At 39.7% G+C, this 25,551-nt stretch overlaps 1 protein-coding gene and 1 long non-coding RNA gene across 2 annotated transcripts in view; one reads left to right on the forward strand and one right to left on the reverse strand.

Moving 5' to 3' along the window:
* The window catches only part of CNIH3 (cornichon family AMPA receptor auxiliary protein 3), a 51,522-nt gene that overhangs the window by 20,424 nt on the left and 5,547 nt on the right, over positions 1 to 25,551 (reverse strand). The window contains exons 2-3 of the mRNA XM_015621578.3: positions 10,715 to 10,783; positions 7,793 to 7,840 (exon numbers count right to left, since the gene is read on the reverse strand). Coding sequence (XP_015477064.1) covers positions 7,793 to 7,840; positions 10,715 to 10,783 — 117 coding nt within the window. The remainder of the gene's footprint in view (positions 1 to 7,792; positions 7,841 to 10,714; positions 10,784 to 25,551) is intronic.
* On the forward strand, positions 3,696 to 24,859 carry LOC107201793. The gene is made up of 4 exons (XR_001520405.2): positions 3,696 to 3,784; positions 8,193 to 8,662; positions 12,363 to 12,461; positions 24,736 to 24,859. It is a non-coding gene; the product is annotated as an uncharacterized LOC107201793 (long non-coding RNA).

A 25,551-nucleotide genomic window follows, 5' to 3' on the forward strand; every position in this document is an offset into this window, starting at 1 on the left:
TAACAAAGGTACTGAAGGCCCAAGTTCTGTCTGTACTGGAAACCTATTACAAGATTCAGGGAAAATTCATTATGTCCTTCATCCTTCTGGTGCAAACAAAACCTCTACCAAGTGTGAATCGCTGTGAATATATTAACTCCCTCCTCATTTAGGCAAGCTGCAGAAAATAATTAAATTATTAAACCAACACAGAGCTAGTGAAAGTGTGTCATATTTCAGTTACAAATATTTTACTTCCTTTTCTTGTATCTTCACTTTTCCAGTCATCATTCTTCTTTCTTACCCTTGTTCAACCTAAGCACTAATCTCCACTATTTACATGAACAGAAGATTTAGAATTTATCTCCTGCCTCTTTTGGCTAATGAGAGATGCTGTGTGAAAGTTGTCTAAAAGGAACTCTACCATAAGTCATGATTTTCATAAACTTAAAATTGTGTACTAATACATTTTTAGCTAACTTCAAATTTTATCCCTGAAGTGTAAAAATACTCTCTCCTAATGTAAAAATATCTTGTCAGAGCAACTCTGAAGGCCAGAATAAAGTTGGCTTTATCATGCAATAGAAGTTTAGCAGTGCCTTTCAAATAAGGATGGAGAACTGAAATACAGACCGGTTTTTGGGTTTCTCACACATGCTCAGAGTCTAATGTATTTTAAAAAGTTTTGGGGCACTTCAAACAAAGGAGAACTTAAATATTTGAGTTTAGTTTTATGAAACTAAATTATATGCTTATAAAGCATGATGCAATCACAGTCCAAATCCTAATTGACAGAATATGCACAGCATGGCAAGCTTACATCCTACAAAATCTGCAGGTATAATTAATGCCTCGGAAACAGCAATATCCTTTATTCCACTGGCTGCATGTAAACTCTGGAATTTCTTCTGAGGCAGTTTGGAAGGTAATTTTGTGTGTGTATGTATGGCAGAGAGGTGCAGCTCATACTCAGTGTGATGTTGACAGTGATCTAGCTCATCTTATTGCCTGTGTTTATTACAATTTCTGTAGAGCAAACATCCCAAGCCTCTAAGCATACAACACCAGATAATTTCACTCCCAGCAGTCATCAATGTGACCACAGTAGTCTGAGTCTGACTCCAAACTGGGCTGGATTTGAAGAGCTGCTGTAGAGATTCAAGACCCCATGCCATTATTGACACAACAAAAACATCAGACCCCTCAAAAACAGCAAACAGATTTTTACCTTTGGTTAAAAATAAAAGATTCAAGCTCTGGCTGCTAACAAGAAAACAAAGTAGGTCTCCAAAAATAAGATTTCTATCATCAGAACAACTGTGCAGCTTTTCCTTTCCTGTTGTGTGCATGTCTTGTGAGTGTAAACAAATATTCTTCATATTTATTACCATGTGGTTTTTGTAGTATCTGGCACAACAATTATTCTTTACCTGAGACCAAAAGTGCTGCTGTAACACAAACACCAATGCAAACATTATGGAAAAGGAGAGCCTTTTCAGTCTTACTGGAAGTCACCTCTGGCTGAAGCACAATACAACCTTTAAAAGATCAAAGTATCCAAATAAGGAGAACAGAATGCAAAATTCAAAAAGTGGCAAAATGTAAGACAACACAACATCCACCTAAAGGCAACAAAAGCAGAGTTGCTCCTTTATTATATTTTCATCCAGAAAGACAAATGAAATAGCCTAAAATTACCCTTTTGACTTAAGATAATTTCAAAACGTGAAGTTTTCATCTGATAATGTTAATTCAGAATATCACTGTAGTCCAAATAACAGATCATATGTTTAAATCTCAAAAAAAGGATTAATGAACACCTCTTTCAGATTCACATTGTTTATCAGGCCAGTTAATAGCAAGTTTAGATCTTAACAAATCTAAAGTGATCCAATCAAAAAGATTCAACTCTGTTCTGAACCACTGAAATTGCAGTGCAAAGACTGGAGAGGAAATAAGAAAAATAGGCATTTGAGATGATAAAAATAATCTTAAAAATATATAGGATTTACTTAAATAGTTTTATACACTGCCTAGATATAACCTTCTGTATTGTCCTGAGTCGCAGAGAGACACTGGATAACAACCTAGGTATCTGCAGTATTTTTCTACACACAGAATTTTATATTCACTCTTCAGAAGATGTCCACATTGCCTCTTGATGAGGGTTTGTGCTCCCAGTCACTCTGTGGGAAGGGTCTCCTGACAGGTTTCCTACTGCCCAGAAGATTACTCAAAACTCAGCAGTTTCATCACATTGCTGAGGTGTGAAAAGAGAGAGCATTAGATACATCAAGAAACATGACATGTACTGAGAAGCCAGTAACAACGATGAACTCTTTGGTCTCTAATGAGAGTGGACAGAGTTCATGTGTTCCATCATTGTAACAATCACTATTAAGAGGAAAAATGTCACATGCTGCCATTTTTTGTTCCCTTTTGTCATCTTTGTTTGAGCAGCAGTTTATCAGAACTCTGGAAACATCAGTCTCTTTCTCTTGCAAGGCAGAATATCACTGGCATTTCCACAGCCCAAAAATGCCTTATGATTAGACTGAAAATTCTGTTTTCCTTTTAGACAACACAAGCACCTAAACTTCAAAGACTAAATGTCCACTATCACTTAAGGGGAAACCTGGAATATATTAACCCTGCAGACTTATCCCTCTAAGTGTGGCTATGCTGGAACATTTTCTGTTAAATCCAACTTAATGAGGAATTAAAACATTTTTATTGAGGCTGTAAAAAATGTATAGCAGTACCAAGGTAAAACCATTCTCCTATTCTCGGTTTCACAACAAACTAATTGTCTTGCTGCTGTAGTTTCCACTTAAGAGATTTCTCAGCCTCAGGGAGAAAGTGTGGTTCCTTCTTAAAATATGGATGATTACACACCACTTTCAAAATTCCTGGTTATTATGCATCAAATTTGCTAAATTTGCTTATATAACCTCACATTAAACATTTTAATGAACCATGCCATAGGCCTACAGAAGTGCTCTGCTAATGACTGTCAGCCTGCAGACCGGGTAAAAGAATGTCACACATCCATAAATCCCTAAATGCATGATGAAGCAACCAACAGATAGACCCAAAACCACACTCTTTAGAGAGACTCCATCACATTATCTCAGGCTTGCCAGTGACTATGAGGCAGAAAAACAGAGGGAGCGATCTTCACAATAACCAGCAAATTTATCAAGAAGAAAAGAAAATGATCAGTCAGTTGAAATGAGCTACTGGGACCCCTGACACTCCTCAAAGGACAGTGGCCACTGTAGCTACTGCAAGCAGGGACTTGTAGGAGCCACTGGAAGGTGAAGGTCTGGAGCCTATCAAGGTCCAAGTAAAAAAAAATATTTCATATGGCAATTACTTCAGTGCATATTGGTCAGTCTCCTTCAGCCAAAATATGGGAGAAAAAAAGTAGTCAGCTGGATAAGGGTAAACAAGGAAAGACAGGGCTTTTTAACAAGGGTGATTTCACATAATATTTAGATACATATAAAGAGAAATAACTTCTATAGTCAAATAATCCTGTTCTGCTATTAAGGAAAAGCCTAAAAGCTAATTTGTTCCATGTTAGCTGATCCAACGAGCTCAGTAACGTTTCACTGAACATTTTGTGGCGTTTTGTTCAAACTCTGAGAGTCTGCATTCAGTGCTAACAAACATGCATGACACGGACACAGGATCAAGCCTTATCTTCATCCCCAGAATGCTGTGTCCACAGCTGAACCTGTGGTGTTAACCCATAACCCTTGAAGCTTCTGTTTGCTCATGTCTCTGGATTACTTGCACACATGTGAGTAATTTTAACTTTTTTTATGGAATATATAAATATTGAAATGTACCAACACAAAACTGTACAGACACGCTGTGTCTGGAATTCTATATTACACTCAGTAGGTTTTACATTTTATTTACACTATCTCAGTCTGAATGGGATGGTTTCTAAAATAGCTCTTTGAGGTAATAAGGGTTTTGGTTATTTACCAAAACCTGTAAATACAGTAAAACATAACTATCACGGGTATTAGGGCATGTACAATGAAATATAAATTTAAAATACAATTTTATTTTACTTTTTCAAAGTGGTAAAAACAAGAATTGTACCTTGTAAACACCAGAACTACTGAATGCAGAATAAATTTCCACTGTTACTACAGCTGATCCAGCTCCACTGGAAACCACAGTGACAGAGGTACAAGACCAGACCAAGCACTGGCACTGCCCAACCACCAAACTAGAACATTAAAACTTACTTCAAAAAATATTAGGTGAAGAGATTTTTAGGTTTGTTTTGATTGTTTTGATTGTTTTGTTTTAAACATCCCAGCTCCTGATTCACTATTTACTATATTACAGTACTGGAGTGCTGAACTGGCTGAGTTTGGTTATTCAAATACAGCCCCTGCAGGGGTTTTTGTCTGCGTATTTGTTTGCATTTTTCAAGACAGCTCAAGTTCATCTGGAACATCCTTGAGATTAATGTCACCTTGCCTGTGGTTAGAATTCTTGCTGAATTTACTCTGTTCCCATCATCCCTTCAGGACTTGTAATAAAAAAAGAAAAAACAAAGAAAAGCCAAAAAACCCAAATAAAATCAAGAAAAAGGATTGAGCTCTGGTACAGTATTTTCTTACACTTGAAGCTTTAGGAATTTTAGGCATAACTTCACTAAAATGCTACATTACATTAGAAAAATGAGTAAAAGTCTGTCTTTCATCTACCTCTACTCCCTCCCAGTTAAGTTCCAGTTCTGATGTTCAGAAATCACTCTTATTTTAGCTTAAGGAGCTTTAAAAACAAATATTTGCTGATAATTGGAGAAGGGTTACTTAAATTGTAGAGCAGTGTCTGGCATGGGCAAACTGAAGTCTGAAATGTGTTTACTGAGCAAGAAGTTCAATCAATTCTCCTTAGTAAGGATTTATTGAACTAATTCAAAAATTATGATGCATAACCTCATCAAAATTTAATTTAAATTTCCTCCAAGGTAAAGTAATAATATTACAGTGCTTGATTAATGAATTTGACTATATTTTAATCTAGGAAATTCCTAACTGTCCTTAGTGTTAACGTTAGTATCAATTAGGAATTAAAAAATAAGGAATCAATCGGTTAGACAGATTTCTTGAAATACAACTGCAATTACAATTAAAAAATATTGTTGTCATCAGTAACTGAATTTATTTTAACAACCCCACCAAAATATTTGACTGTAAAAATCATGGTAGATCTCATAGGCACATCTTGCACATTGCACCCCTCAGCAGGGCTGATAAGCCCAAGAAGCCTGAGCTGCTCTGTACTGCTCTGCTCCCACCCACCACTAGTTTGTGTTCTCTGGACAGCACTGCAGTGAGCCATGGAATCACATCCTTAGGGAAGTAAAGGAAATTTATAGCAAAAAAGCCTCCACAGCATTTGCTCACACCGGTGTGTCCTGTGTGAATGACCTGACATTTGTGGGGCAACCAATGTCTGCATGATGGGATATTCAACAGTCTGCAGCACAAATTACCCTAGAAAGCCCCATATGAATGAATTAAATGAAGCACCTGTAGCCTGAGAGAACCTCACATGGTGATGGGTTCGAAAAATAAGCCTTCTTCTCATGTACTTCAGGACAGGAGAGATCTGGCTGTGGCTATCCAACACTCATATCTTCTTTATGCAGAATCAGTCATTCTCCAGTAAACAGAAAATTTGGGCTTATCTAATCCTACAGCACCATAGAAACAAGGACCCATGTGTTCCTGCATGCCAGCATCACATATATCTGTTTCACACAAACCCTGCTTGTTTTAATGATATATAAACATTTTCCCCAAACCAAAAATTCCTGGCTGCACAACAGTTGCATCCTCCATTCTATTTTGGAAAATGTAAATAAGTTATATAATATCTGGTGAAATATCACACACCTGGTCACAGTTTCTCAATAAACTTCTCCAAGTGTTTTGGAGATAAAACCAAAAACACATCCTTAAAAGAGTCTTTGCTCACTGAGATTAGATTTCTGTGTCATATTTTACAATTTAAAAATTCACAAGAACCCCTTCTAAAACCATGTAATGAAAATGAACATACTTTTATAGCCCACCTATAACCTCTTTACATTTACATCAGCTTTAAATTTACATCAGCTCTTAAGCATTAAGTTCTAATGTCATAAATAGCAAGGTACCACTGTTTTCAAAGCCCTATAAAATAACTTCCTGACTTCAAAACAGGTATGCTGTTATTTCACAGAAATAGAAACAGACCCTAAAGCCACACAATATTGAAGGATATATTTAGTACTTGCTGGAAGAATCCTAACACCTATATTCCTGTATCAATATAGCTGGCACTCAATTCTTTACTGTTTTTTTCTCAATTTTCCTCTACACTACATTAAACACAGCTATTTTTAGTGGTTGTCAGATTTGAAGGCTACAAATCTCTGTAGTTATTGCACCCTCCTCTTCTTGCATATAATCTCTCAATTAAAACAAATGTGTCCCCAAAGAACTTTGGAGAAGAGGCTGAATTAACAAACCATTTAAGTGAACCAGAAGCAAGCCAATCCCTTATGAATACAGAGTCTGCAATTAGCCAAAACGCTCCATTTTGCCGTTCACAACAAGGCCAAGGCGCAATAAAAATTAAACATTGATGCAGGCAGGGTGCTCCCATGGGGCTCACACATATTAAACCATTACCACTCAGGAGTTGCTGTATGTCCAAGAAACTGGGACACAGCTTGAGACTGGCTGGCTGCCTATTTGATAAAGTGGAAAGCTATTGGTGATAAGTATTTTTCCTTATTTTCATACCCCAAGTGGCATAAAGAGGCTCAGGAAGTACTTAAATGTGGCTCCTAGCAGTCACATGCTCAGAGTAGTGCCAAACAGACACGGCTCAGGTTCTGACTAAGCAGAGGAAGGCAGCCCATAGGTTTTGCATGGAGTCACAGTTATGCCTTTGGAGCAGACCAAAGTGATAATCCCCAGCACTGGCTTTCCCAAAACCTCTGAGGATGATGCCACCAGTTTATTAAAAACCCATCTGAATTTCAGTATTAGCTTGACTAGGCTGTGTTCAGCAGTCCACACTGCAGTGATGATCTTTTTAAGGAAAAAAAGCAGGATTTAGGTGGCTTCCTTACTACTCTGTAGAACACAGAAACTTGAACACAGAATAAAATAGTTTGGAACCATGATTATTTTTACTTCAATGGGACACAGTCAGGAAAAACAAAGATTGCTTATGAAAATCCTATTTGAAGACACAAGTAACTCACAATCTCTCAGCTCCTTTGAACCTCTCTGAAGCTGAGACACTCAGCATCTCATCACCTGTGTCAAGCTAAAACACATACTATTATCATCTTTTCTATTCCTTCAACCAGAAACCTTGAACATTACATATGTAGCTAATAAAAATGTTCAGTGTGTCAAATAGTAAGGCACTGTTCAAAAAAAAGGGTGTTTTTAAAGCCTGTACTACAACAATAACAGCAGTTTTTATAACAGGAGTATAAAAGAACCTCCAGCTGCAACTTTAAAAGGACTCACCACCTTGGAAAAGCTTTTTTGTCCCAAAATAAATGGACTGATGTTCTGAAGTTCAGTTTTTATCCAGACACTCTCTATAAAGTCAACCTTTTATAATTTGTCTTTCTCTGTCCTTACAAGGTCATCCTGACTTTCACTTCTCAGTTCATCAACAGAGTGTGAGGATCAAAGAGAAAATGAATGCACATTGCCACTGGATGGCTTTAATTTTCAAAAACTTCACAAATCCTTGGCTGGTTCACACTCACCTTTCGCAGGAGGAAGCAAATCCGCTCAATATTCCTCAGCCTCTCCCTCTGTCAGGAGAAAGTGGGGGAAAGGCAGGAGATTAGGTGGTGTTACAAATGAAGACAATATATTACAATTACAAAGGGTCAATGTTTTAATTAATGGCTGCAGTGAAGCAGCACATGCTATTAATCTGAACTGACAGCATTCACTTTTTACCTACTGCTTGCAAACCCAATGATTTTCCCATTTCTAAGTCCCAGTTATTTCTCATTTGTTACTGGGTGTAACAGTATCAGCTGGGGATTCAAGTCTATGGCAGCCTTCAGTCAGAGGCTGCAGCTCTTTTTTCAGTCAGCATTTCTGGCTCTATCCAATTGTGTCAATTGATACCACACAGACTTGGTCTTGCATTTTCAGGTACCCAACCTCTGGCTTCAAGATAAACCTGAGTGGGAAAAACAACAATGAAGTTTGCATGGCAGCCCCTCCTCTATCACTACGATGGTGCCTGAACACGTGATACTAGAATTTAACACATTAGTGAGAAATATCTGAAATGGCCTAGAAATGCCACTTTAAACAAGAGATGCATTCATAAATACTGAGAATCACTAATTAAACATTGTGACTCAAAAGATGTTCTAAACTCAACTCAGAGAAAGAAGACAAATCAAAGCCAGGCTTTCTTTTCAATGGCTCGTAATGAGAAGCTCACCAGCAAAATCAAATTTCACTGCATAACCCCATGACTGGAGTTACTGTGAAGCTTCTACTGTTAATTACACTGCAGAAGGCAGAGTGGATTTGCTCTCCTCAGAAGACTATGTGATTGATATTTTCATTTAGATATGGCAAAAATACTCCAAACAATGAACTTTTTTAAACAGGTAATGTACTATACCAATGTGAGAAGCCAACTCTCCCTAAGCTTTTTGCTTTTCAAATGTTTGAAAACTCAAGCTTGTGGCAAATTTAATTCTAGTCTCCAAATAAATGTCTTTTTTGCTTTCCTGTTCCCAAGTTTAAGCCATTAGAAAAAAAAAAAAATTCTGGAAAGACAGTGAGGCAGTGGCAGCTTGATAGGCATCAGAAAAATACTGTGCCTCTTTTTGGAGTCTCTGAGCTAAAAGAGAGTCAGAAATTTTAGACTCACAGATGCAAATATGAGAATGGATGTGTGTGGATATGCCTGTGAAGCTGCAGAAAGCTCCCTTGCCTTTCTTGAGGGGCAAGGGAAAGACAGATGCCAACTGCAGCTGGCCTTGGAGAAGTAGGAAGTCTGTCTCTGAACTGAAGGTAATAGAGAGCAAACCAGGAAATTTGAATTAAATTCTCAGTACTGACATTGTTTTTGCCTCTGATTTGTCTTTAGTTCAGCCTCTTGTCAAAAAGGCTCTACCCTCTGTCATGAAAACATTGTGGAGGATACATGGGTGAACTTCAGACACTTCTACAGTGCAACAGAGAAAACTACCCCACCAAATAAATGGAATATGGACACAAGCAATGGTGCTGAGGGAAAAAAAAAAGAAAATACACTTGACCAAAGATATAAGAAATCCTTGCTAAAAATCTTCCTTTTATGACAATATCAAAGGCATTGACATGTACGCTGTGCAGAAAAAAGCAATCTGAGATTATTGCTTGAATTATCACAGAAGGTTTCAGGGAAGTCAAGTATGTGAACCAACCACCGAATACTCTTCTGTGCTTTACTTTATGATTCACTTTTTGACTCCTCGACTAATATGATTGAAAAAGGGACTTGTTATCTTTTTTTTTTTCATCATGGAGACCAATTCCATGGCCATTTTAAAATAAAATGAGATTATCTTCATAGAGCATCTCAAGTTTTAGGAAGTGAACAATTTACTGGAATTTGGTACATATAAATTCAGTGTGCAGTTCTCAGATAGGAAGTAAAAACAGATAAAATAGATTGAAAATCAGATTAATTCCAGTAAATGAAAAACCAGATTACATCCACTGATGTCCTCTCTAGGATTTTGTTATATAATTTCTTTCTTTTCTTCTCATTCTTTCCTTAGAGAACAGTAAAAAAAAAAAAATTATTCTCAGATTATTAAGTTTATGCTTAAAATAATCAGTGGTCTAAGCAGTACAAGTCCTCAGCTGAGTTATGAAGCAAGGTTAAATAGCAAAGTACTAGTTGCTGAATCTGGTTATCAGTTGTAGACAATTCAAAATCTTGATACTCTGTAGAGATCAAATTCAGCACCTGTCACAATCATTGTCATTGCCAGTGAGGTGATGGGGAGCCAAGTTCTGCTCTCGGTTATGGTGGTACAAACTGGCATGTGTAGCTGTAGTCAGCTAAATCACTCTAGATGACATCTTTAATTAACAGAGGAATTTGGATATGCTTAAATCTAGGCTGCATTTCTGGTTCATTAGTTAAAACTGAGTTTACAGTCCCAGTATTTAATGCTCTCCTATAGCAGATGCATCAGAAAATTATATTTACTCCTAAAGCATAGGAGAACCCAGAGCCCTGCTATGGGACAGAGAGGTCCAGGCATGCACCTCTTAACAAATTCTTTCAAGCTTTTGGCTCATTGATTCAGGCAGTATGGGAGAAGGTGGTCATCCCATGCGCAACCACAGAGAAAGCAAAGTATTTCAAAAAGGAAAACTTGTGCCACAGAATGAAAAGGTAAAAAAGAAAGCATTAGCATCACATGAAATTCTATAGTTTTTAAATTTCCAAATTACTTTCCTGCCTCCTTCAGCAAAGAGGAAAGTCATTAACATAAAAATCACCATCTGGCTTCCTAAGACTGGCCCAATAAATAAATTTTCCAAACCACAGCTGACTTCACAAGAGGCTCCCTGTTCATTTCCAGACTCATCCTTCACTGACAGCTCGGTGCCCCCGTTTCTGGAGCAGCCCCAGCCCCGCAGGCCCTGGCTGTACTCACGGCGTGGGCCGGGTTGCACTGGTCGATGGGGCTCTTGAAGTCTGTCCGAAGTTCATCGAAGGCAATTATCTGAAAGACAATTTTTTCAAGTCCTGTAATGAATGCTCCTTCAAACACTTCAAACACTTATTTTTCTTAAGGGACTAATTAGATGCATTGCCTGCCTTCCTCTCTTTCCAGGGATAATATGGAAAAACAGCTTCCCCGACATACTCCCTTTAGAACTAAGTAGTTAAAACAAAACATGGGATACTCCTACGTATGACACCTAGAACTCATTAATCTGTCACTCTGCAAAATCATATCTATAGCCTTTTTAGTGGTGCTACTTTCCATATTTCTTTCCTCATATCAGCAAGATTTCTTTTCTCAGATATCCACATGACATCAAACTACTTCACAAACGAATACACCTCCAAATTTGATGTAAAAAGTCATTAGCTGCCTAAAGCACAGAGATGCATCTGATATGACATTTCGGGTTTAGTAAATAAACAGTATGTTTTTATTAGTTGTTAAACCTACCTCAGATATTAATTCTGAATTAGTATCAGCTTCACCATTAAGATGCTATTCATTAACAATCACACTCCTCAAGAGGTAAAGCACTCTAGAGCAAACATGCCCTTCCTAAATTCTGTCAGGTTTTAGAACTTCAGACTTCATTAATGGAGAGATTTCCTCCACTAACAGATGAACTGGGACACCCTGGTAATTTTTGGTGCTTTTAAAGTACAGCAGACAAATTGTTCATAAAAATAACAGTGTTCGATAGCATTTTCTTGGAAGATCTTGTGTTTGATCCAGTGAAGAGCTAGCACTTTCTTGGAAGACTTTTTTCTTGGAAAGAAAACAGCTGTAATAATCCTCAGCATACTTCATTCAAAGATCTCAAAGCACATTCTTAACTTTGTGTTTCCATTCTAGTAATACTTCTTCTGCTGCTTTTGTCTGGCTTCACCTGAGGAAGGAAAGCTCACTGACAGGCACCACATAAATAGATGCTAAAATAGTGATTCCTTTTTAGACACTTTATAAATCAAAGTGTCTGTTCTTAATAAAAGATGATGGAAGCACAAGATAGCAGTCTGGTAATTAGTATGTGAGTGCAACAGCCATTCCTTGATGTGTAACAGTGTGCCTGCTGCCTGGCTGTTCAGAAAAGAACCAACTGGGTGTCAGCACAGACCTGCTGCATAGCCAAAACACATTTATTTAACAGAGATGGAAGATAGGAGCAGAAAACCTGAAAATGGCTTGTTCTTGAATCATAATAATCTGGTGAGAAGCTTGAGAATAAAACCCAGAGCTACAATCCATGAACTTCAGCACCACTCCTCATCCCACTCTAATGCTGCATTCATGCCACCAAAGCACATTTAAAAACCAAAAGCATGCCATTTTACAAGAGCACTTCACAGAATTCAATTTATTCAACTATGAGAAGTCAAAGTGTCAGAATAAACTACAAAGGGAACTATAAAATATGATTGCAAGTGGAGCATTTCTCCCTATGGATGCACTATCCAAGTTAAGGAATTAGATCTGCAATGGTAAAAGAGCAACTAACAGAAGCTGTGAGGGGCTTGCAGTACATTTGTGAAGAATGAGGCTCATGACACCTCTGTATTTAATATTTTTTGGATAGGTCTTCATATCCTCCAGCTGGACCAACTGCTAACAGGCACCTCTTTGTAACTGGATATCAGCATTGGCACTGACAGAAAGGGAGAAGGATGGAAAAGAGGTTAGTTTCAAATATAATGCACATTTATGTTTACTTTCCCTCTCCCCCCTTTTTTTTTTACTTCACCAACATTCCCAACTCTTTATTTGCTGACACATAATTTATGTTATGCTTGCATTATACGTAAGTGCATTGAAACACATCTGACAGGTATTTAAGCACATGGTTTTCACAGAACCAGTAAGTGTAAATGCAACAGTCTCACAGACCAACCTTTTGAGATGCTTGCAAATTATGACAATGTTAGAGACATTCTTGCTACACCTGAAAGAGACTGAGGTCTGGTTTCAAGCACACATGACTGGAGGAAAGTTTCTTCAATAAAAGTTCCAGTGTCTGTCTGGAAGAAGGCTGACAAAAATAAATCCTCCTCAATTTATTACAAAAAAAAGTTCCATAATATTTTATATTTTGCTGTATCCTTAGAAATAGAAGTGATGATATATGATGATAGTGATGACATGAAAATATCTATTTTAATTTATGAAAAAGCACATTCCTATTCCCTATTTCCCAGTTACAGTGAAAAAATGTAAAGCACAGACAGGCTCAGAATTAGATGAATATAAAGAAACTTGCAAAGCATTTTGGGGACATGGTTTTCTTCCGTTTTGTTGTTGGGAGTGGGTGTGTTGGGGTTTTTTAATTGTTTTTAAATCTTACAATGTTTTTTGTCCTAAATCTAAAGCCACAACTGAGTAAAACTAGATAGCTTCTTAAGATTAGCAGTTGCTCACAACACACTGAGCAACTGTGCAACAAATGACATTATATTACTGAAAATACAGCTGGGCTGTGCTGCACTGGGGTTTACATAATTAATTAGGAAACATTTTCCTCTTTCAATTATAACTCACCTTCTGTAGCAGTTTAATGGCCTGGGGCACTGAGTGGCTGGAACTGCCATTTTTCCATCCAAACCCCAAATAACCAAGCACTTGTCTCTGTGAAGTATTTCACTATGCTCTCAGGGGAGCTGCAGTGCTCTGACCACAGCCAGAGGAAGAACCTCCTGCCTGTTCTCTTTTCAGCTGGATGCAGTTCAGCTGCCTGATTCCCACACTGAGCAGAGTGCTGAGTGCTCTGGGACAGCGTCTGGACACACTCACAAGGGCTCATTCAGCTCAGAAACCACAACACTTCCCCAGCTGAGCAGTTCATCTCAGCTTGTCTTGGGACAATGTAATAGATAAGAAAAGACATTGTTTCACCTTTGTTCATGAAGGTGTTTTATAAAGCATTCATTATCTTTTAGTTATCCAATATAATTTGATGGAGGGTGGCAATCAGGACTACAAACCATGCACATGCATGGACATCAGCAACCCAATCTCTCCAAAGGCCACAGAGTAAACACACTGTTCCAAAGAAAAGTGAACAGCCCCTGGTCACAAAGCTGAACAGAATTTGGAAATGTGCTAGGAACTGGATCTTACAAAAAGGATAAATTTATTTCTATTAGTAAATATTAATGTTGTACACAGCTTCATAGATAGAGAATAAGAACCATCTGACATTTATTTAGGAACTTGAAGAAAAAAAAGCACAGAACACCAAGTTATCTGTTGATAAAATGAGGAAAAGAAGAAGTGCATCATGTTTAGGAATATTTTTTATAACTACTGCAGAAACAGGCCAGGGATTGATTGAATGAACAGTGGATATCGCACTATCTTCTGTCTTGGGGAATTTTCCCTGTGAATCCACACTGCAAATCACTGCAGGAAGTTTGTTCTGCCTCTGCTCTAGCCATGCTTTTTCCTGGTTAAAGAAGTCTACCTCTGTGTGTTTTCCACCTAATAAAACTAAAGTTCTATAAAAATACTGCTTGCAGTCTCTGGTGATTCACACCATCTGCAAATCTCAAAACTCCCAGTACAAGTCAGCAAGGAGTTTGCCCCAATTTATACACATAATGCATCAATGAGATTGTGATGACAATACATGTTTCAGTTGCAAGTATATTTTAAAAATTTGTTTTAATTACCTACACTTTCTCTGCTTATCAGAGAGACCATAATAGCTTTGAATAAGGAAGTATTCACATAATATTGAACATGAATTTTGCTTTCATTCTATGCTTCTGTACTCATAAAAACGAAAATTTCACTTGATGCTAGAAATTAGCTATGATATCTCTTTTTTTTTTTTTTTTAAATCATGAAGCTCTTACAGAAGCATATTTTAATTGAGAATGTGGTGGTTTAGGGTGGCAGTGAAGTTGGTGTAGGTGTGAATGCAGTGACAGCAAAGAAGTTGGATATTATTGCCTACTGGCATCTCAGGAAAGTTAAGATAAAACAGAACTTGATGACAACCACACCAACCACAGAACAGAACAGTAACACCTAACATATGCTTCCTTGCCACCACCCTGCCAATGCACCGCCCTCCCATATTGAAGGAACTGTCTTTAATGGTTCATTTAGACAATCTGTCTCCCCCTGCACTCTCCCAGGCCCACAGTTCACAGGCTGACTGCAAGTCAGCACATGGACAGAAGGTAGGCAGGATTAGGAGCAGACTGTGCTCCTAAACTTCATGCCTGCCCAGCAACTGATGCACAGACATATTGACTGTGTTGGGAAAGTGTGTTTGCACCATGAGCTGATCCATTTTGATGCAAATTGGCTAAGGTACTGTGGTGGGTTTAGAGGTACTTTGCTGGATTTTGTGGGACAGAGGCAGCAAATGAAAAAGTAGGAATGAAAAAGAATCTGGAAGGGAGGAAAAGTCACTGCCCTGACATGAGGGAGTGAGGAAGCCCATAAAGAGCTACAGAGAACAGGGACAACATCAAAGTGACAGATTGAGAGAATGTTTTTTTGTTTTTTGCTACCCAATTCTTATCATGATATGAAATGAACCTGAACAAGAAATTTAGCTATGAGGTGTTCTTCGTCCCTCTTTGTTCTCTGGTTGAATTGATCTGCTTAATGCTACAAAGCATGAAAGAAAATTCAAAATTGTATGAACAGAGAGGTGACTCAAATTCCAGTGAATTTTATGCTTTTTATCATGTTGTATTTCCTGTCTATATCCATTTGTTAAGCGTCTCCTATTAAAAAAGTAAAGAAGTCTCAAATCTTGGTTTTCATCTTACCTCTCCATGCAACACAGCAGCTTCCCCAACCAGTGGATCTGAAATGCTGGTGTGGATGAGAACCTTAGCAATAGAGCCAAATCAAGGGCAAAGAAAAAAGTGAGATGCCAAGTATTCCTTTCTTCTCTTTTCTCTACCCAAAGTATTTAATTTTCTGAGAATTACAGTTTTTAATTTACCACATATTAATAAAAGTAAACAATAATAACTAACAATGCTTTGCAGTTATAAATCTGCCTCCAAGGCAATGAAGATCTTAACAGAGGAAAATATAATTTCCATTTTTTATACAAGGGAAACAATGAAACTCATAGGAATTAAATTATTTACAGATTCAGTGGCAGAAGAACCAAAGCCTCTGGATTGTTGCAGCATGTAAAGTTCAGGGGAAACAGAGAATACTGTCAGTACACTAATAACACGAGAAGTGAAACCATGCACTTCTGTCTGATTATTGTGCTGTTGTTCATCTCTAGAGCTGAACACTGCTTTAAGCTGAGCCTTGTTGGATTAAGATTGCAAATGGTTTTAAGTCACTCAAGGGTAGAAAATTGTTCTATTTGTCAAATTTCACACTAACAATTGTATGGCATTTCCTTGCTCTACTTAGCTTGAATTTCACATGCTGCCACCATCAATCGGCCCTCCACATAGAAATCCAAAATGTGGCTCCATCCAGGGCTGCACAAACAAGCACCTGAGCACCCAGTCTATATCTCTTTACTCAAATTCTTTTGTCTGTAAAAGGATGCTACATTTAGGACAACATGATTTAAATTTTTTAGGCTCTAACTGGAAGCCTAAACTCACCTAAGTCATGAAAATCTTCATGTAATTTCTCAAGTATTTAAGCCAGATCCTGAGGCTTTTCCAATGGAAAATCCAACATGCAGATTTAAAAATGCATAATCTCCTGTATGTTTATATATGTAATTCTGTACACATAACTCAAAATTATTTCCTACCTAACTATGGAAATATGGAAGTATAATTGTACTGCTCTAAGTAAACACTGATAAAAATCCATACAGGAATCCTTTTGCTGAGGGCATGTATGCACAAACATGCCAGCCTGCACTGCTGTATTTACAGCCCTGTATTCCCCTGCATAGGTAAGAACTATACAAGTGAAAATGTAACAAAATTAAAAGACACCCCATCCCTATACAGATGGACAAAAGCAATATTACTGCATCAGCTACACGAAATCGGATTTCCAGCCTGCAGAGAGGTGCAGAGGAAAACACTAAGAATTAAGAATAACTATTTGGCAGTCGCCCTAAACAGTCCACACCTATTAGTACAAGCATGAAAAACTGCATCCACATTGTGAAAAATACAGAAATTTATCTTCAGGAGTACAACCACACTGTATAGAGCTTTGAGTGCCTTGATTGGAAAGTTACTATGTCCATGGTACCGGTTATTATTGCAACACTGCAGATCATAGTTTGGAAAAGCAACCTGCTTCCTGAACGTAAAGAATTCATGTTATTAATTTTGACAAAACCAATAAACAATCCTCAGCAACTGCAAAATTCTGTTGTGCACACAGTGTTTCCAGAAGGGTTAGACAAGCATCTATTGACAGATTTTTATAACTGCTACAAAATGGGCTTTTAAAAATAATTTCATCTAACTGCAAGGTGAAACAGTTTTTACTGGCTAACAACAGGATTCTGGTCACAGATTTCACTTGCTCACCACAGATACTGAAATATCATCCTGAAACAAAGATGTCAACCCCCTCCTGCGGCAGAGAGACAAATGTCCCACTGATTCACCGCAGACAGAGATGACCTGTGCTTTTATCACAACTTTATACCCACTCACTCTCTTCCAGTCTACACCAGCTGAAATCCAGCCAGACAAAAATCAGCTGCGCACATATAAAGTGCATTTTGTTAAGAGAAGGAAGACAAGCAGCAAGCTGTGCAGGAGGGATGATGCTAATATAGCTGTACAGAGCCTGTTTCTAAATAGGTTAATAGTTTTGCTCCCTGCAGCTAGAACACATTTCTAAACAGACCGCAAGCGGAGGAGGAATTTTTAAGGTAAGTCCAGACTGCCATCCCTCCTCCCCTCCCAAAGGATTTCTCCCAAAGGATTTCATAATTTTGTTGTCATGATTCTTCTTCTCTTTCTTAAAAAAACCCTTACTTTACAGCATTCACTACAGGGAGCCAGTTCAGAAACCAGCAGTGTTCTGTGAATCAAACACATCCCACAACTCACCCCTCTCTGGGCCACAAACACTTGTTACCAATATGAAGAAAAAAACGCCCCACCTTTTCAATTAGCACCTAAACTGGTGAATACAGCATGTTGTTCTGAACATAATGGACACTCTTTTGTATGTAGAGATGCAATACTTCAGTTTAATTACATTCAGTGTGGTAGAAACAATTCTGCTACCTCAGTTGACTGAAGACTCTGTGGGTCAGTGGTGGTCTGAACCAAAAGCAGCAGGTATGTTTGGCATTCCGAAGCGCCTGTATGTGTGCTCTTCTCTTTTTTCCATTAAAATCTTACAGAGGATTTGACAGTGTTTCCCACCAGCCCCAAAGGCACAAAATCTCATATGCATCATTGTAGGCTGGGGGAAATACAGGTGGAATCTCTGCAGCAACAGGGAACAGAGTATGAATCTCCCACACTCCTTGTACTTTTGACACAAGTACGCCGCCAATATTCTCTTCCTGCATATGGTCTCCTCCTCCTACATGCAATGGGGTATTGAATGTGGATTCCTTATAAAACAAACAGGTTTTTTGATTTAGATAACAAGATCAAAACCTTTTAAACATTTCAGTATCTAACCACTTCTCATCTCTTCAGTTCAGCACCAAAAACCCAAGATGAGTTATTCACAGAGCACCAGTGACATCAAACTGACATGTCATTACTGGGAGTGCTGTCACTTCTTAGGTATTAACTTGATTTGATGGCCAGGACTTGAAAAGCAAACAATCTGTTACGAGGACCCCCAGTCACAGCCACACATACAGCAAACTAAGAAAAGACATCACAGAATCACAGAATGGGTCAGGCTGGAAGGGACCAAAGTGTGTCCAACCTCCCTGCTCAAGCAGGGTCATCCCAGAGTGCATGGCACAGGATTGTCTCCAAATGGTTCTGGAATATCTCCAGTGAGGGGCACTCCACACCTCTTCTGGGCATTCTGTTCCAGTGCTAGGTCACTGCACAGGAAAGAAGTTCTTCCTCATGGTCTGGTTGAATTTTATGCGCATCAGTTTCTGCCCATTGCCACTTGTGCTATTGACTGGCACCACTGAGAGGACCCTGGCTCTTGACACCTTCCTTCCAGATACAGATAAACATTCGATGAGGTTCCCTCTCAGTCGTCCCTTCTTGAGACTGAATAGGCCCAGCTCCCTTAGCCTTTCCTAATTTGCTTTCCTCCAGTCCCTTCAGCAAAGCAAAGGTCATCATAACAAAGTCATACAGATTCTTGCACCAGCTTTTTCTTCTGTCCTGGAAAGGATGCAAACAAGGACCACATCTGCAGATAAACTGAACAAGCATATATATAAAGTTAGGCCAAGACTTCACCCCTAGTCTTGATCTCTTCAATAGGCCAAGAAGAAATGATGGGAGTTTGGATCCAAGCTTTACAGCTGAGGTGTCAAACTCAGATCTGTGGCTCTGATTCAGGGAATGTCTATTTAGTGCAGATGAATTGGTTTGCAGATCCCCCAACCAAGCAGGGGGAGATGGAAGCAGTATTATTTCCTATCCATGCCCAGGAGAGGCTGCAGAACTCTGCTTCCAGCACAAGAGACAGCACTCCTTTGCCCATGCTTCTGTTTATACTGAATTCCATATCAACTTAGAAAACACTGTAAGAAATGAAAAAATTCTGATGTCTTTCTCATGCCTCTATATCACAGATGTATCCCTACAGATTTGTAAATCTGCTACTTGCACAGGCCAAATTCTTCACTATCCTGTTTTTTCCACACCAAACTGGGGACAGGCTAGACATGAGTTGGTGAAATATCTGGACAAGAGGCTGGCCAGGTGCAGAAGGTAGGAGGAAAAGTGTTCTGATTACAGTGGACCAATAGTGGGTTTATTCTGTCTGGAAGCAAGGTAACTGCCTACCTATAGATGTGAGAGGGTTTATTCTTCTGCCCTTGTTTTTTGTCAAAATTACAAATAATTTCTAATTGATCTCACTTTAAATTCAGTGTGCTACCATGCAATATTTCTACTTTTCTTTTTATTCTTATCAAAATTACAGTATATGCAAGGAGAAACACACAGATGCATTACAGCCACAAAGCTCCATCTTCATAAATTATTCTTGAAATGAACTGAAGCAGTTTTTCTATTACTTAACAGCCCACAGCTGATAATCCAAAGCTAGGAATAAACAGGCTGTTTCTGCAGAATAAATTCAGGGAAAGAGTAGTAAACAGATGGTAAAATGTACCAAAATAGGTACAACTAGAAAAAAATATTTGCCCCAAAGAAGATGGTAAGAGAATGAGATCAAAAGAGAAGATTCTTCTCAGTATCAGTAGATAAAAGTCATGGGTGAGAGACTGGCCAGCTGGCTGGCGCTGTCTCTAAGCAAGTATCCAATCTTATCACCACAACAGAATTTGTTCTTTTCTTGAGCTTCCAAAGACTCCTACATATTGCTACAAGTTATTATTTTGATATTTTAAAGTTCTCTTACACTGATACACGCTTGGGAGAATCATTTTATTCCTTTCCATCACACACCTTAGTTTTCCTCTCAGGCTTCTCATTGCTGCTGATACTTTTTCCTCCCTCTCCCGTGTTCTCCATTCCTGCCAGCAGCAATTTATGCACATTCACCAAAATCCAGGAGTCACATAAAGGAATCTGGGCTCTGTCACTAAAGAATCTGTTCAAGCATGTCACACATTACACCATACCCACACAGAAGACTCATGACACGGGCTGTCCAAAAATGTTCACCACCTGAATTAACCATACCTTCTGGATTCAGGCAGCCTCTCCTGCTCAAATAATTGCCTCCCAAATGACAATGAGAACACAGCAATCTTCCCTCTTGTTAGTCCCTTGCTCATTCAGGGATTTTCTTCCTCTCATTTCCTCTTTCCTTCACATCTTTCTCCCTGAAGTCCTCCCTCCCACAGTTCTATTTTCCCCCTTCCCACATCATTTTTATTCCCCATTACCCACTCAGCAGTGGGGTTCTACTAATGCTGTCTCAGGAAGAGGACTGTGGCAGGCAGAAATTCTGATGGATCTGTGCTTCCTGACTGTCAGTGGCATAGTAGGAGCCCAGCTGGACAATGGAACAGGGGCTCTTCTCATGCAGGCAACATCAGGCATGGATGACCACATTAAAGATCTTCCCAAGTTTTCTTTCTTTACCAAAAAGAGGCCAGGCAGAACTGGGAGGAAATAACTAAGACACACACTCACATATGTGTAATAGCCTTCAGCCACACAGCTGCATTTGCAGAGCTAAGGCAAGGAGAAGCAATAAAGCAGCACTGGAGCTGTGGCTGCAGAAAAGAAGCAAGGGGAAGGGACACAGCAAGGTGTAAAAGTGACCAAAAATTGCGATTGAAAAAACAGCAACCCAAAAAACATCCTCATCTGTTCAGCCATGTTCTCATAAAACTCCTTAGTTTAATTACAGGAGCATGACTAAGGATAAGGATACATTTCAGCATAGCTCCAAACAGGCCTGTCACTTGGATGATCAGCAAATCAATTTTCTAAAGGATCTGCTAATAGTGTTTATATAATACTGAGGGGAAGAACAACTCTGAAGCACATGCAGTCAAATTGATTTTAGTTGAACCTTCATTATGTTTGCTTATAAATGCCCATTCTGTGAATGTATAAAGAAGTTTCTAGTTAGATGGTGATACAATGTGAACTATTTAGCCCAAACTCATAGCGTGATAAAATAATAATGCAACAGAAGATTGACTAAACAATTACACACTTGAAACTGTGACTCACACGCAGAGTGGAGATGGTTGGCATTTAAATGCATTTTAGAAATCAAATGTCATTCTATTAAAAAAATGGTGCTTGTATCAACAAGGCCTGGCACTTGCAATCTATCTGGTATGAGATAATTGCAAGGGCTTTAAGTTACTAATTATCACCATTTTACTGTAGGTTTCCTTAATTCTTTCAGCTTTGGTTTTTCCAGAAATGTGCTTAGACTTCTGGATGTATTTTAAAAAACCTAAACTGTATTTGACAGCTAGAATATGACATGACCTGCAAAAGCATAGAAATACAAAAGGACCCAAACCAACTCAGATTTTTCAAGACCTTTCACATTAGTGAGGGAGTTGCAAGCTGTGTACAATGGGAGAGCTCAGTGATGGCACTACTTCTTCATCTCCCTTACGTTCTGCTTCATGTGTTCACATTATCAAAAATGGAGCCACAAGTTCAGCACTCCTGCAGTATCTTGCTGAGAAAACCTACTTCCGTTGTAAATGTTTTGTGATTTTAATGTAACTTTACACAATGACATTCCTAAAATAAATCCGTTCTTTATAGCAATACCCTTTCAATGGCAAGCGGAGAAAAATGTGAAGACTTTTGTCCTGCCTTCACAAGGTGCACTGACATCTCTCTGAATTTAAACATACCCTCTGTTTAAAGCCATTCCCTCTTGTTCTTTCACTACATCTCCTTGTAAAAAGTCCCTCTCCAGCTCTCTCGTAGCCCCATTCCAGTACTGGAAGGTGCTGTAAGGTCTCCCTGGAGCCTTCTCTTCTCCAGACTGAACAATTCCAATCCTTTCAGCCTTCTCGGGGTGCTCCAAACTGCTGAGCATCTTTGTGGAACTACTCTGGACCCACTCCAACAGCCACATTCTTCTGATGCTAGGGATTCCAGTGCTGGACACAGCACTCCAGATGGGGTGTCAGGAGACCACAGTGGAGGGGGAGAAGCCCCTCCTTTGACCTGCTGGTCACACCTCCTTTGATGCAGCCCAGGACACGCTTGGCTTTCTGGGCTGTGAGCACACAGTGCCAGGTCATGCTGAGCCTCTCACCAACCAACACCCCAAGTCCTCCTCAGGGCTGTTCTCCATCCATTCTCCACCCTGCCTGTATTTGTGCTTGGGATTACTGGTCCTTGGCCTTATTAGATGTCACAAGGCTCACACAGGCCCACCTCTCCAGCTGTCAAGGTCACTCTGGATGGCATCCCTTCCCTCCCGTGTGTTGAGCACACCCCATGGCCTGGTGTCATTAAACCTACTGAGGGTGCCCTTGGTCCCACTTCCTAGGTTAAACCAGAGAGGTTTAACAGCACAGGTTCCAATTTCAACCCCTGAGGAACACCACTTGTCACTGGTCTCAACAATTGAGCTGTTGGCCACAACTCTGAGAGTGCAACTATCCAGGCAATTCCTTATCCACTGAGTTACCCATCTGTCTAATCCATGTCTTTCCAGTTTAGAGGCAAGAATGTCATTCAGGACAGTGTCAAATGCTTTGCACAAGTCCAGGCAGATGACACCTGTTGATCCTTTCTCATCCACCAACACTGTAATACTGTTGTAAAAGGTCACCAAACTTCTCAGTGTGGCTTGCCCTCAGTGAGGCCATGCTGGCTGTCACCAACCATTTCTTTCTTCTCCATGTGCTTTAGCATGGCATCTAGGAGGATTTGCTCCATGATCTTGCATTCAGTTTCCTGGGCTGGGTTCCACAGAAGTCAGAACAAAACTTTTCTCAGGGGAATTCACAATGAGGACAACATAAAAGGCAGAAGGTGCACCACAGAGATTCCACCTATTGTGTACAAAAACAATGTTCACAGTGCAATGAGTGAAGTACTGGAACAAGTCCTCAGACTTGCAGAATCACAGAGTGGATCAGGTCAGAAGAGACAGTGGGCTGTCTGGTCCAACCTCCTGCTTAAGCAGAGTCATCCTAGAGCAGATGGCACAGGATTGTGTCCATATGGTTTTGGAATATCTTCAGTGAGGGACCCTCCACAACTTCTCTGGGCAATCTGTTCCAGTGCTCAGTTACCTGCAAGCAAAGAAGTTCTCCTTCATCTTCAGGTGGAACTTCCTGTGCATCAGCTTCTGCCCATTGCCTCTGGTCCTATTGATTGGCACCACTCTAGAAGAGATTGGCCCATCCTCTTCACACCCTCTCTTTGGATACTGACATCGATGAGGTTCCCTCTCAGGGCTGAACAGCCCCAGCTCCCTCAGCCTTTCCTCAGAAGGGAGATGCTCCAGTTCCTTGATCATCTTCATAGCCCTCCACTGGACCTGCTCCAGGAGCTCTGTGTCTCTCTTGTACTGAGGAGCCCAGAACTGGACACAGCACTCCAGATGTGCCTCACCAGGGCTGAGCAGCACGATCATGCACCTTGACCTGCTCGAAACAGTTTTCCTAATGCGTCCCTGGACACCATTGGTCTTGGCCACAATGACACTGCTGGCTCAGGGACAGCTTGCTGTCCAGCCAGACTGGCAGGTCCTTCTCCACAGAGCTGATTTCCAGCAGGTTGGCCCCCAGCCTGGTGCCTGGGGTTATTCCTCCACATGTGCAGGACCCTGAATTTGCCCTTGCTGAACTTCAGGCAGATCTTCTCTGCCCATCTCTCCATCCTGCCAAGGTCCTTCTGAAAGCTGCACAGCCCTCTGGGCTATCAGCCATTTCCCCCAGCTTGGTGTCATCAGTGACCTTGCTGAGGATGCATCTGCCCCTTCATCCAAGGCATGGATGACTAAGTTAAACAACACTGGGACAGGTATCAACCCTTCAGGAACACCACTTGTGACAGGCCTCTCCTGTGCCATGGATCACAGCTCTCTAAGATCTGCCATTCAGCCAGCTTCAAATCCACCTCACTGTCCACTCATCCAGTCCACACTTCCTGAGTTTGCCTACAAGGGTGTTGTGAGAGACAGTGAGGAAAGCCTTGCTGAAGCAGAGGTAGACAATATCCACTGCTCTCCCCTCATCCATCCAGGCAGTGTTTCATCTCTCCACCCATGGAGGGTTCATAAGCAATCTGGACAGGACCTTGAGCAGCCTGGCCTAACTTTGAAATCACACCTGCCTTGAAGAAGAGATTTTACTAGATGATTTCCTAGATTCCTTCCAAGCAAAATTATTTTATGAACCCTTTTATTATTTCTTTTAACAGGAACAGGACACTTCTGAAGTACAGGACACTTCTGAAGTACAGGACACTTCTGAAGTTGTAATAACTATCAAAGAACACAGGAACTGTTCTGTTAATAAAATTGCTTCTTGCTCTCTGCACACCATCATGGTCACAAGTTGAATTTTTAACAGGGAACTTCCAACTGTGAAACACTGGAAGGTGACCTAGTAAATCAAACAGTATTTGACATTCTTCTGCCTTTACGCCATCAGCTGACTCTGCCCTGTGACTTTAAGTGACTCTTTTAGAGTAGAAATAATAATAATTCTTACCTGTTTCATGTGGGAGAGGCATTTCATTTCCACAGAAATTGGAAGTGTTTTTCAAACTACCATCACTAGAAGAGTAAGCCTCCCAGTATCCCCAGTTTACAACTTAAGTGAGACCTCTATTGCTTGGTAGAGTCACCTCCAGCTGTCAGCAGCCACATTGGTTATAAATGAGGGGCATGGCACAGGCACTGACAAAGAGAAATGGGTCAAAGAGATGCCTGTTATCTGTATGGAAAACATTCTCTGCTGAGCTTCTTCCTCCTTCTGAAAAATACTTTGCCTAAAGGATATTTATGTTGGGGTGAGGGTAATCGACTAAGCCAGAGGTCTGAGGGCTGAATTCATGTGATTTAATGTAGTATGTGGTGACTGAATAAACAAATACATGTAATGAGCTCCGACTCAATCTAAGAGTTTTACTCGCAGTCTAATAAAATTTGACAGCTATATTGCTTTGCTTATTAACAAGCATAGCAGTTATTTAAAAGCACTAGAAATACATTATTTACCAATTTGGATATAA

The sequence above is a fragment of the Parus major genome, chromosome 3 (genome assembly GCF_001522545.3).
Source record: "Parus major isolate Abel chromosome 3, Parus_major1.1, whole genome shotgun sequence".
In the NCBI taxonomy this organism is placed as follows: domain Eukaryota; kingdom Metazoa; phylum Chordata; class Aves; order Passeriformes; family Paridae; genus Parus; species Parus major.